Source organism: Micropterus dolomieu, linkage group LG19, assembly GCF_021292245.1.
Source record: "Micropterus dolomieu isolate WLL.071019.BEF.003 ecotype Adirondacks linkage group LG19, ASM2129224v1, whole genome shotgun sequence".
Lineage (NCBI taxonomy): Eukaryota > Metazoa > Chordata > Actinopteri > Centrarchiformes > Centrarchidae > Micropterus > Micropterus dolomieu.
Window position 1 is genome coordinate 8220297 of NC_060168.1, and position 14556 is coordinate 8234852.

General features: G+C 38.7%; 1 protein-coding gene across 1 annotated transcript in view; it reads left to right on the forward strand.

Annotated features, from left to right (window-relative positions):
- Window positions 1-1069: 1069 nt before the first annotated feature.
- LOC123957564 (gamma-aminobutyric acid receptor subunit alpha-2) overlaps window positions 1070-14556 on the forward strand; it is a 30349-nt gene continuing 16862 nt past the window's right edge. The window contains exons 1-3 of the mRNA XM_046030449.1: window positions 1070-1140; window positions 3519-3634; window positions 11141-11208. Of these exons, the coding sequence (XP_045886405.1) occupies window positions 1070-1140; window positions 3519-3634; window positions 11141-11208 (255 nt within the window). The remainder of the gene's footprint in view (window positions 1141-3518; window positions 3635-11140; window positions 11209-14556) is intronic.

Sequence of the window (14556 nt, forward strand, 5' to 3'; positions counted from 1 at the left end):
TCTTACCCAGAATGGTTGAACCCACACTCCATTTCCTGCCACTTCCATCACATAAATGCAACTAAGCCTCACTGTAAATTGCCTGTGAGCAGAAAACAACATTCAGTAACGTCCTCACATGCAAAGGTCTGCAGGAAGGCGCCTCAGTGCATACCAAACTATCTTTAGGACCCAGTGTGTCTCCTCCTGAGCCTTTGTAGTTTTTGTGTGGATATGAGGGAGGCTGAGATGTGCTTCTTTCTTATCACGATTCGCATCGAGCTTTTTACCAGCTGTGAGGGGGGGGGTGCTGGACAGGGTAATTTGAAGATAGAACCAGCTCCCATAATTGTTTGTTTGTATTTTTATTTTGTTTTTTAAAATATTCATTTAAATTCTTACCATCTCCTCCTTATCATTTTTTTTCATTTTCATTTTTGGGATACTATGAAAGCCAATGCATTTCGGATGCATTCCTGCTGCTGGCTGGGACTATGATTTATGAGCTTTGTTCCCATGACAGACTTGCACTCATTCAGTCTCATCAAAACAGGAGAGAGCTGTGATTTGTCTTTAACTTTCTTGCATCTTCGACGATTCCAGCTGCAGCAGGTACTTTCTGCACTTGAGGTGAGTCTGTGTTTTTTCTCCCCCCGCCTCAAACACAAAGGAAACGTTTATACTATGATTATTTATTATCTGAGGAGATGCTGGAAAGCGTGGGAGAGGACCTTGATCTCTCTTCCACATTTTCTTTAATATTATTGGTTATTTTCTGATTTTTTTAATCGTCTAAATTGGGGATACAGGTTCAAATGGGTGCACTGACAATATTTTTGGTAACAGTAATGTTCAGTGAGTGGAGGCGTGGGACGTGTCAGTGAATACTAATTGCTATCACTTGCTGTCTCTGCTGCTTCTTCTTCCCCAACATCTTTTTTATTTTTTGCGTGCTAAAGGGAATCCCCAGAAATAGGTGATGGATATAATGATTGTATAGGTCACATTTAAATCCACTGGCATGTCAATCCGGTTAAACCCTCCATTCATTACAGCGGCTGCCCTGCTGCGTGTAGGTGTTGAAGCAGCCATGTGGAGCAGAGAGAGCGCTTCTCCACTTCTCATCTGCCTGCTGGCGCTCACAGCTCTCTGGAAAACCAGGTGAGTCTTTTTGGGAGACGCCTTGAAGCGACGATACGAGCTGCAGGCCGAGGATCACTCACTGTGTCTCTGGGGACGGACCGGAGGTCTCTATTTATCACGTTTTCTTCATGCATGGACTCATTTTCAGCGGGCACACAACACACTCCCTCAGGGGGAGAGGCAGTTTACCGATTTCAGTATTCTCGGTCTGACAGTAAAAGTAATCCCGAGGGCATGTGGGTAATTATCGAGCTAGGAAGTCCTGCCTTGTTAAAAAATGTAGCCAATTGCAGTTGAAAGTATATATTTCTGAAGTTGGCCTAAACAATTCTGGTTTCCAAAGTCATTTAATATCACAAATAGCTTGAATTTTATTATTTCATCTATGAAAGAAGACAAAATGAAAAAGAAACATAGGACTCTGTAACAGACTAATTGTTGTTTTAATAGCCTATTTCTATTTTTTTTTCAAGGACAAAACAAGTATGAATAAATTGTCTTTTTTAAATCTCTATGAGTGTAGTTAGGTTTACACTGATATGTCTGAAAATGTGTCTTTTGCACCTTCATTTTCACTGAAGCCAGGCAGCCACTATAGACGCTGTTTTATCAGAGGACATCTCACATTATCACATGAGGTGTAAAGTTGTCTTTTGATACTGGGAGTGACAGTTTAGGTCATGTGAGTGCTCACCACAGAGGACAGTTGGCAAAAGAAAGAAGCAGCTAATGTCAGAGGCATGGGAGGCAATTTAGCCACTGAATCTCTCGTGAGGCTCCATTATGTCTCCTGCAATGTACAGATTCTAAAAAACCTATCTAGGACTGCCAAATTCTCCATTATCTAGTGGTGTTCGCTAAAGGCCTTTTTCACGGAAGACAGTTTGACATGTCACAGCAGTAAAAGCACAGGTGTAAATAATATGTTATGGCTGAATTGTGCTTAGCTGCTTCATTTTCTGGGTCCTGGTATTTTGGACCTAAATGCTGGCTCACTGTCACAAACTGGAACACTTGAATAGGACAGAGCCATCATTAATGTTATTAGTAACACTTGTGCTTTTTATAATTTGACGAGTCAAAATGTCTGCTGTGAAACAAAAGGAAGAACAGGAAAACCTCCTGTAAGCCTTGCCAAACCACACGATATGTGTGATATGTTTTTATAAAAACAGATACAAACACAGTATGTTGATATTCTTGAATCAGCTGAATTGGTTGCATTGGTTAAAATTTTTTTTTTTAGATGTAACTGTCAGCAATTGTGGCTTTGCAGCCATTTCGCCACTGTTTTGTCAACTCTTCTGTAGTTTTTTTCACCAAGCGATCATTAAAAATTCCTGATATTTCCATCCAGGAGTTCTGTACGCACAACATAATTAAAACATACAATGCATACAATTGATGTCAGAGTCTATAATGTTTATGTATGAGCTAAAATGTATTCAGAAATGTACAGTGTCAACAGCTATTTATTTTTTTACGTTAGTTACTAATTAACTACCAAGCTAGCCTTGAAAACTAGCAGGCTAATGTCAACACGAAACAATACACTTTAGTGATAAGATGTGGATTATGGTTAAGTTATATGTAGGTTTAATGATAAATGTGAATTTATCAATCCCTCCACGCAAGGTTTCCTACATATGCTCACGCAGGTTATGTGATGTTTTAATCGAACAGCTGTGCTCTTATTGATGCAATGCTATAACTGAGCTTAAAAATATGTTAGCTGTTCTGTACTGCAGCTATACTTGACAACATACTTAAAAATAAGAAATATAGTATTATTCTATTCTGTTCTTCTATTAGCTTATAACTCCAGTAAGTAGGCTACATTAATCCAACACATTTCATCCATTCATCCATTCATCCATTCATCCATCATCAACTTATCCTGCGTACAGCGTCGCGGGGATCCAACACATTTACTGATGGTAATTAAAGGAATGTGGTCCAAACAGATAATACCCAGATGTGAAAATTGATTAATATTGTATACATTCCCTTCCCCTTTTTAAAGTAATATGTAACCTGAGGCTGTTACACCAGAGCTGTCCACAGTGGTGATTATGTCGAACTTTAATGAGGGAACCTTATCTGAATTGATTTACCATGAATCTCTAGCTCTGATTACATTTGCATATTTAGTTGTGTTTTGGCTCCATGATCAGATGGCTCACAAATGTTCTGCCTTGAACTGGGTCATCCATGTGGAGGAGAAACAGTGTGTATGTGTATGTGTGTGTGTGCATATATGAAGTCACCCAGATAAGAGACTTCATACTTCAAGTCAAGTCATATGAGTCTAAGCACATTTTTAAAATGTAATTAGATTCCCGTTAGTTGAAGGGTCCCTCAGCTGGTCATTTTCTTATTGTGTGTCCGTCGACTAGGCCAGTGAATGCCGATGCCACATCTGATGCCTTTAAAACCAATATCACCCTGTTCACACGGATCCTGGACAGCCTGCTGGATGGATATGACAACCGTCTACGACCTGGTCTTGGGGGTAAGGATATGATCTACTATCATTGGATGTTCAGAACTTTATCATTTAATATCTGTGCATTTGAGTGTTTTGTGCCCCCATTTATTATGGTTGATGGCTCATTTGGAATGAGGACACTTCCTTTAACATCAGCTTTTGTAGTACGGAAAACCTTTGGCAGCAGTCCCCTCAAGAATAAACTGACAGACACACTCTGTGCACAAAACATTTAGGTTATATAACACTCACTCCTCTTCCTGGAAAGTAACAGCAGCCAAACTGGCCACACTTAACCCCACAGAGGTCTATATTCTTGCTTAAGTTTTTCCAGAAAATGCGTGCTGAATCTGTCGGATATTGTAGGGAATAAACTGTGGGTGCAGAACTACACTGCAGTTTATGACTTATGTTGTTTCAGTGTCCGTAAGGTTGTGCGGCATGGTTGTAATGTTACTTTAACTGTAGGGATATGGTTGAAGTGATGTAGTAACATGAAATAAACATGAAGTAAAATGTGACAGAATTTTTATATTGTATTTTTATCTTTATTTCATCCATCGGCCCAGTCTTTCTTGGATTACTATAGAGTAAAATGTGCCAGGATGGTTAGTGTTCTACCACTACACTACAGAAAAATCTTCCTGTTGGAAAATTTCCACCAAAAAATAGAATTACAAAATATAATAATACCGTGTAAAATATAAAATATATATAATTTAGCTATTAAAAAGTGATTTTCCCGAGGTTCTGAACAGTCAGATCAATTTTAAGCTACATAAGCATATGCATGATAGGCTTCAATATCTTTCATTTGTATGTCCTTGATGAGAATCACATCTCCTCCTGTGGCCTCATTGCGCTACAGTGCTTCCCTTTCCATCCTCACCTCTCCCATCATCCTCCATGTTTGGCATCTCATTTCCAGCTGGCCCCTTACCCCAAAGCTGAGCTCCTCCCACAGGATTTGGTGCCATTTGAAATTCAAATTCCTGGGGCCATCAGTCCAGGCCAGGAGCTGCCATATGGGGAACAGATCTCCTTTGGCAGTGCTCAGCCTGTACAACTGGACCTACTAGTGCTGCTAGCTTATTTCCTGTGTAGGAAAAGCATAAATGTTTGGCCTATTACTACACTGTAGCGTAATGTACATATATTATTTACATATAGTATAGTATTTATAGGATTGAATCAATAAAGCTATATTGATTTTGAATGACAAGTTACATTAACTACATTACAAAACATCAACAACATAAATTAGACACTTTCATCTAAAGTGCCTTATGGCACTATGAGCACATTCACTCACCGGGCACTTTATTAGGTACACCTGTTCAATTGCTTGTCAACACAAATCGCTAGTCATCATTTAGGCATGTAGACGTGGTCAAGACAACTTTGAAGTTTAAACCGAGCATCAGAATGAGGAAGAAAGGGGATTTAAGTGATTTTGAACGTGGCATGGTTGTTGGATGGCCTGTTCTGAGTATTTCCAAAACTGCTGATCTGGGGTTTTCACGCACAACCATCTCTAGGGTTTTAAGAGATTGGTCCGAAAAAGAGAAAATATCCAGTGAGCGGCAGTTGTGTGGACAAAAATGCCTTGTTGATGTCAGAGGTCAGACTGGTTTTAGATGACAGAAAGACAACAGTAACTCAAATAACCGTTCGTTACGTCCAAGGTTTGCAGAATACCATCTCTGAATGCACAACACGTCGAACCTTAAATCAGATGGGCTACAGCAGCAGAAGCCAACCTGAGTATTGTTGCTGACCATGTCCATCCCTTTCTGACACAGTGTACCCATCTTCTGATGGCTACTTCCAGCAGGATAATGCACCATGTCACAAAGCTTAAATCATCTCACACTGGTTTCTTGAACATGACAATGAGTTCACTGTCCTCCAATAACCTCCACAGTCACCAGACCTCAGTCCAACAGAGCACCTTTGGGATGAGGTGGAACGGGAGATTTGCATCATGAATGCGCAGCCAACAAATGTGCAGCAACTGTGTGATGCTATCATGTCAATATGGACTAAAGTCTCTGAGGAATGTTTCCAACATCTTGTTAAAAGTATGCCACAAAGAATTAAGGCGGTTCTGAAGGCTCCAACCCGGCACTAGCAAGGTGTACCTAATAAAGTGGCCGGTGAGTGTATATTTCATCAGATTTGACCCCAGTAGGAAAACAACACCCCAGATAAAACCCATTAATGTGCCAATCAGATGGAATTTCCCATGCTGTAGACACATTAGATCTGGATGTCACATCTGTGGGAAAAACCTGTTAACGCTTCACTGGACCTTGGTTTTTAACGCATTCATTATAGCGGCTGAAAAAGCCTCATCACAGATGAGATTAGATGTTTTTTCCTGTGCGACATTTAAATCTATCCCAATGAGCACTCTGGTGTGTGTTATTGCAGTGAACAAGCGATGGGAGCTGAAACATCTTACAGCTTCCACTGATTATCAAGCGATAAAGATGGAAAAGATGAATGTAGGGCAGAGGTTTTCAAGATGAACCCACTTGTTCCCTTGGGGCTTCTAGAAGGTTTCAGGGAGAGAATAAAACAAAACAACTGTAATCATTTCACTAATGAATGAATAACTGTGTGGGTTTAGGCTGCACATTTCTCTTAGATTTATTTATAGAAAATACAATATAACCCCCACTATTTGATGGTTAAACAGGCCTATACAGTTTATAATGTAACTACTGTGGACTAAACTGTAACCTTAACTAGCTTAATCCAGCATTTATTTTTCATACTTGTGGACTGTTTCAAGTGTTGAAGCAATACCAAGCTATTTTAAAATGCAGCAATTGGTTTCTGTCACTTTCACTGAAATCAAGCCAGGCTACAGAGAGTGAATGCAGAAAGCACAGTAGCTCCCGCATCATCATCATTAGTGTGACTGCGAGGCAGCTCACTTCTGTTCATATTCACACTTCTGCTACTAATTTGTTTTCCAACCAAAAAACAAAGTCATCTAACTGTGACTTCACGCATAGAGTTATACATTACAGTATGTTTCAGCTTTAAAGCTGCACCAAGCAAGATTTTTAGGTGAAAAACCCAACTGAAGCTGTAAATTTGTCATAAGCACCAGAAAGAAATGTTGTTGATGGTTAAGGTTACCTCTTCAAGAGGAGGTGACAAATCAAATGTTCAGAGTAATATATAAACTCTCAAACACAAGTAAGCTTCTCACATGTCTTTGGATAAAGCATCCCCGATTATCTTGGTTCGTAAACATCCATTCATGCATCTGTTTAAAGAAGAGGTAAAAGTTGGATTCAGCTGTCACATGGAATCTTTAAAGCTGCACTTTTTTTATGAGAACATTGAGTCAAATATGACTATGAATATGTGTAATATGAAAGGTGTCGCTTGTAGTAATAAAAGATATTGGGTTCACGAGACAAGTGAACACATATACATGTATCTTGTCTTTCACTCTGTGGCCGTTTATTGTTTCCGCTGGTACCCAAAATGTTGCCACTCAAAGTGGCGGTTGCATCTTCAGTGCAAATTTCACCCTGTCACTCCATCATGCCGATATTGTGAGACAGCTTTTCACCTCAACGAGAAATATTGTTTTAATATCACGAGATCTCGTGCCATGAGATAGTAAACAGGCAATAGTTTGCTAACACCTAACTGCTAACCAATCAATGCAGCTTTAAAACTATATTGTTTTCACAACACACTAGCTTAAAGCTGAAATGCAAACTTTTTCCTTTGTATAAGGTTTGACATTGATTTCACGGAGGACAATTTGACATGTCACACATTTTATTATTGTTTATTACTCATTGTGGTGCTCTGATCTTTTTACTGAGTTCTGGCTAAAAAGACATATTTCCTTTGTTAAATGGATATTGTTGAACATTTGGGTTGTATGTACTGTGGTTGATATTGTGGCGTGTTTTGGTCGGACAGGTTGATCCTGTAAATGATGATTTTGGTGCCAAGGTTACTATTGCTGCTCATGCAACTAGAAGAACCACAATGTCTGCTAAGTCAACTTAAAAGGCTAGCCATACCAATTACACAGACACAACACTTCACCTACAGTACAAGACATCAAATGAAAAGTTGTAATGAATCCATCCCACGTTCCAACGGTGGATTTTGCTGATGCTGTTTATTGGTGTCCAAACTAGCAAGAGTTAAGTTGACATTTGGATAGTTGCACAGCAGGATGCACAGTCCCCTAACACGGGCAGGTTTCGTCCGACCAATTAAACATGGTTCAGCAGGCCCATCTGTACCATTTGTATGATTCAGACTACATGAAAAGCACAAATTTATGACTTTTTTTTTATGTCCTCGTTCCTGTAAATAAGTGTCTTAACATCCTCAGGCATTGAATGCACTCTGGATATTTTTAAATAGTAAACTTGTATTTTCCCAGAGGGCTGTGCTTTTGTAGCTTTGCTACTGTGAGGATGCATCATTTGTACAAATATGTTTAGTTTTGCTTGTGAATTTGCTCCACTCACACAATGCAAAAGGACCAGAGCTGTCATACATGCTTCTGTTTATTGTTTATTCTTGGGGGGGGTTCTGATACAAGGTTGTGAATTTTTTTATGAAAGAATTTCCACACTATCAAAACATGATATATGTGTTGGCCAGTCAACCTTCATCAGACATTTCATATAACAAATGAAAATAAGCCTGCTATACCGTACATGTACATGCTTACAAAGAACAGCAACCAATCCCTCGGACCAAGCAAGGGGCGAGGGAAGAAAAAAACTTTTTTAAGGGCTATTCAGGTGAATTTCCTATAACACACCCAATAAACATGTAAAGATAATTATCTGGGTAATGTCACCAAACCCCATACAAGAGCAAAATATGATCAACAACATAAACAATAAATTAAAAACAATAAAAAAATAAAGCAAAAGAAGCTTCATAAAGGTCAAAGAGATCACTTCTCATTTGACTATATAGAATAAATAGAAAAGCATATATAAACAAGAATTATGTCAACAATGCCAAACAATAAAGCACTGCTCTGAAACCTACAAAATATATAAAAAACTCTTCATAATGATGTAGTCAATCATTTTGTAAACATCCACAATACAATAAGAAAACACTTGATGACTTCTATTTCTATTTTTGATAAGAAAAGAATTGACAATGTTCTGGGAAGGACAAAGCAAACCACAAGACTTTTAGAAAAGACTTTGTATTTATTTAATTGCCCTGGTTGTTTGTTATTGTGTGTTATTACTGTTTTTTCTGCTGCACAATCAATTGCCCCTCTGGGGACAAATGAAATTCTACTTGATTTGATTTGAAAAACTTTTATACAAAACTCTTGATAGCCAGACTCTTGTTAAATACTAACACAGGATAAATAGAGACAGGCTTCTTATTCTCCTATACAGCAAAGATCACTTTTTCTGTATGTTGTGCTTTTATAGGACATCTGCGAATAGAGTAATTTCAAAAAACAATAACTGACCTTTTTATTCACAGTTGTGGCATTAAGTGTTGGTTGTGCCTAAGTCAGTGCTCACTATACGGTACACAGAATTCTACTGTATATAGAGGACTAAATAATGTGTAATTTTTTCTATTTTGGCAATGCATGATGGTATTTTATCTCTTGGGTAGTGACTGTAGATTTTATACCACTTTTAACATTGCACTGTGAGTCCAGTATAAAATGTATGACAAACAATATAATGGACTATAATAGTAAACAATCTCAGACACAGCCATTGAGAAGTTCACTGTAATAAGTTGCAGCACCTCCCTAACGATAAAATGCACCAGATTGTATATTTTTTTACAAGAAAAGCAGTGCAGTACATCTGCACATATTTAAGTGAGATGGTTTTTTACTTGTGCCTCCACAATGAACATTTCACCTTAAATAAATCAAAGTGGAGACCTGTGTGAACCGCAGTAAAAACCTGATCATTTTAAATCCACCTGATTCATATACAAATGCCTTGTTTACATTAATAAATGCACCCCGCTGTTATGTTTTGCTAAATGTATTGCACCTATTACCCGGCAACATGTCACTTCCTTTTGATTTACATTACTTTATAAATAAGAAAGCATTTCCATAATATGCCTTGTTAGAGGGACGTATGGCAGCTTGCCTTGCCACGCATAAGGGCACTTTACTGAGGAGTAATGATGTCTTTAGATTGTATGTGAGATGCTGTTTGCTGTGTAGTACAGAGTGCAGAGTAAAACGTGAAAGCTTTTTGAATTGACCGAGCATGAGGGATCGAGCTTCAGTAATTATTGAAGGAGACAGAGTGTAGTGAAAGCAAATGGACCTGATGCAGCAGCACTGATGCAATAGTGCATTATCACTTGAATAGGAAGCATGAGGTTTTGCTCTTCCTATCTGTCATGTCAGGTTGAACATTTAGGATAAATTTGGCTCGTACAGGTCACGTTAGGTGAAGCAAGTCTGTACACAATATAGCTTCATCAACAGTTCAATCTGATATTCATGTATAGTTGGAAGGTGAAAAATAGCATCTTTTAATTGTATTGTGCTGAACTGTTGGTGCATGGTCAGAAGATGGTGTATTTACTCACATTTAGACATTCTATTGAAGTTACAGACAAAAAACGTTTTGCACAGTATAATGCTAAAGCAAACACTCGTTGAGCAGTTACTTTGTCAGAAGTACACCAGAAAATCAACTGTATCTGTTTACAGTGCAGCCAGACAAACAAAAATAGTTTTCGACACAACAGCATGTCACAGTGAAGTTGGAGGAGTTGGAGGTGTGCAGCCTGTAGCCTGCAGCTCTTCATTTTCCTTTTTCTTCCATTATTCCCTGCAGAGTTTAAAACTGATCCTTAAGCACATACCAGATAACCACAAAGTCCCGAGTTTGATTCCATGGGACCTTTGTTGCTTGACGTACCTCTCTCTCTCGTCTTGTTTCCTGTCTTCTTTCATACTGTTACTGTGCGGAAAAAAAGAAAAGGCCTCCCCATGTTTCACACATTGAATGTTTTTAATGTGAAGCAGCAGCAGTAAGAAACGTTTTCATTAACAGTCACTTAAAACAGCTCTAATACAGTTGAGGACAAAGTCCATCATTCGTGCGTAGGAAGGTAATGTGATTGCTGCGCAGGAACTAATATAAGACATTATATACAATACATTGAATGGCTGTTAAGTAAAAAAAATGGCAACCATTAATCATTGGGTTTTTTTTCATAAACATTAAGGAGCATTATTACTTTAAACTCATTACATTTTAAGTGCAATAAAACCCATAGAAAGACATCTCCTTACAACAATTAAAATAAAGCTTTTAACATTCAGTTAGATTTCCTTGCCTGTGCTAAAAATCGGTAAAACTAAATGTTCTGAGAGGTCAGAGAAAACAGTTTGTAGAAAACTATGTACAAAACAGAAAATCCCACATTCCCCACTTCAATGCCTTTTTAACTCTTCTTCTTCTGTTTTTATCCCTTTGGGTGTTTTGATGCCTCTAATTGTTGTCTCTTATCCAGACAGGATAACTGAGGTGAAGACAAACATCTACGTCACCAGCTTTGGACCAGTTTCAGACACAGACATGGTGAGAGCAGATCCTGGACATTTATTTTTTTATGTTTAATTATTCACCCACATCTTTCCTGTTGTATAAACACTTAGAGAACAAGGCCGCTCCAGAGGACAGCCTTGTACTTCCTGTTCATAACACACTTTAAAGATTTTATTTTTAGTTTAATTATGACTTTCCCTCCTTTCATAATTGCATCATATCTCTCTCTCTCCACACACAACCACAATGCTGAAGTGGGATGAGTTTTCCACACTGCAGCACGACGTCTATTCATCTGACAATTTTCATCTTATAAATTATTGAAAGTCCTCTTGTTATTCAAGTCACTCCTTTGTTTATCCTGGGCTTTCCTGTTTATCATTCTGAAACATGTGCCCGCCTTCACATCATATCACCAGTGTCCCTTCTATTGTTTCCTAGTGATTGATCTATTGATTTAACAATTATGATGTTGGAGTTCAATGCAGTGGCCTCTGAAAGATATGTAAACTAGAAGGCACTCAGTTTAATATAAACCACCACTCAAGCGGGACAGGTCTCAGACACAATACTGTGTTGTTAAGGCTAAAAAATAAAAATCACCTCATGGCGGAAATCCCAGATCCAGATCACCCACATCTGATCTGTCTGCCAAATTTTAGCCACATCATTCCTGATGTCTCTTTTTTTCTATCTTTTAAATCTTGCAATCAAACAGATGGGCAGAGAGACAAACAGATGACAGGGCTGAAAACAGCATCTCCTTTCACTGACAAAGGTCATCACTGAGTACTGTAGCTACAGCCATTAGAGTTTATAACCTGAGGAGTAATCTACCAATATGTCAGATTCAAAAAATCCATGGGGTAACATCTTCTTAATGTATAATCAAGTTTGAAAAATTAGTATATTATTTATTCATTTTATTATTCATACACATTATGGAATAGCAAAATAGGACACAAGGCTGAAAAGATATGATCTATTTTAGGTTCTAGTCTTGCACAACGTGAAATATTCTCCTGTGACCTGACAGATACTGTAGAGCAATCCAGCTGATTGCTGAGGTGGCTGCTTTAGAGGATTAATAGCAGGTCTGGCAACAGCCAAAGCTGGAAAATGAAAGAAAAGTAATTAGTAGAAGAAGAAAAAGCAGGAAAAATACTGTGTTTAGCTTCAAAAGAGCATTAGCCAAACAAAGAGGGCAAAGGTATCTTTGATTACAGGTAAAAAAGCTTTATTGTCTTTGGCTACAGTTTTATCCATTGGAAAATATTAGGTGTGGTCTATGTAATAACACCATGCCTTAATTAAAGGGGACTTCAATTTATTGTAACAAGTCCTCCAACCTAAATGACAACATAGGTCATTTACCCATGCCTCCCAAAATGATACTTATGAGCCTTTCCTAAATTAGCGTCACTACCCATGGTGTTTGTCCATGCCTATCAAAACGACACATATGGTCGTTAAATACGTTACATAAGTCACATGATATTAATCATGTGGTTAACATTGTGAAACTGTCGCAGTTTGGTTAGGTTTAGAAAAACATCATGATTTGGGTTAAAGTAAGTAAATTATGTAAGTCATGTGACGGAAGTCAGTAATGCTATTTAAGTTAAAGCTCAAAATAACTCAGCATTTATTTGGTTTCTTTCTTTCTACCTATTTATAATACGTCACCCGACTTTTGACTGTTGCTGCAACAATAAAAAAAACAAAACCATCCGTGGAAAAACACTGAGCTGCAGCACACCTCTCCTCTCCCTTCCAAACACTAGCTACCCTCCAAGCAGTCCATAGCTAAAATGAAGCCTTCAACACAGGGAGAAAAGAGGAGCTGCAGCAATGTGCAGTATGGAAATAAATATGGTGTTTTTAGAAAATTTAATCATGTAAACTTGTTCAGGTACAACCCCTAAATAAGATTTTGAACCTGAAAATGAGCATAATACCACCTCTTTAAAACAACTGGGCATTGTGTTGTTTTGCAAATGTTACTTAAACAGGAGTAAATACCTTTGTTGGGGGACTATTTTCAGTCATGGATTAATACACGTTTGGTTCTCTAGTGAGTGTGTATGGCAGCAGGATATTACATGTGGTATTGACTCAAAATAAACAACAGTGCCCATGTTCTCCATAATGAAGGAACATGTTACCCAGTGCAACAGTGTGGCTAATTACTGTGTTTTTAACCATGTCTTTGGCGCAGATTAATAAGCATTATAAGGCTGTATCTTAGCTAGAAACTATTTGTTGGTTTTGGACTTTTCTTGGGATTTGTTGACATTAAGAAATATACACCAAATGTATCCTTAAACGGGCGGCGCGGTGGTGCAGTGGTTAGCACTGTCGCCTCACAGCAAGAAGGTCGCCCCAGTGACCCCGGCCTTTCTGTGTGTGTGCATGTTCTTCCCGTGTCCGCGTGGGTTCTCTCCGGGTGCTCCGGCTTCCTCCCACTATCCAAAGACATGCAGGCTAGGTTAATTGGTGTCTCTGAAATTGTCCTTAGGTGTGAATGTGAGTGTGAGTGGTTGTCTGTCTATGTGTGGCCCTACGATGGACTGGCGACTTGTCCAGGGTGTACCCTGCCTCTCGCCCAATGTAAGCTGGGATTGGCTCCAGCCCCCCGCAACCCTGTACGCAGGATAAGCGGTTGACGATGGATGGATGGATGGATGTATCCTTAAACTAACCCTTAGGTGAGCCAGAATTAAACAAAGGCAATTTGTCTGATCATCTGACTGCTTATATGTCCTAGATTGTTAGATTTGTTTCCATATTCTCAGATCTCATAAATTACTTTAGTGGGTTAAATGCTGTCATAACCAATAGCCAAAACTACAAAAACAAAACCCCAATTGTAATTAACCAGAATTATTATTTTGTTGTAAGAGATGCTATTCTCTAAGAAAAAGTTTTGATTTCAGTGGACATTTCAGTGTCCCAATCTAAATGTCAGAGGCCTTTCAAATGTGACAAGAAACTCTGGAGGAATTTATCTTGCGCTCCCTCTCACTTGCGTGTGAATCACACAAACATGCACACCCACTCTCACACGTACACACTTTTCACAGAGCAGTGGTTTCTGCTCTAAAACCTTCCTTGTGTTTGGTTTCTTTTGACAACAGAGGATTGTAGGTCAAGGGGTTGTCTTGGCCTGAGAGCCAGCTTAGGAAAACACAGCAGCTCAGAGAGCTGAGAGGAACATGGAGAGTGCCGTCCTCACCTTGATGGAGCTTTGACAAATAGAGAAAGTGGCCATACAGTGGCCAGTTTTAAAGTGGCAGATGAAGTCAGTCGTGAAGAAAATGCTGCTTGTAAGCTTCAATAAAACAGGGCAGTGGAAAGTGCCCTGTTTTATTGTACACAAGA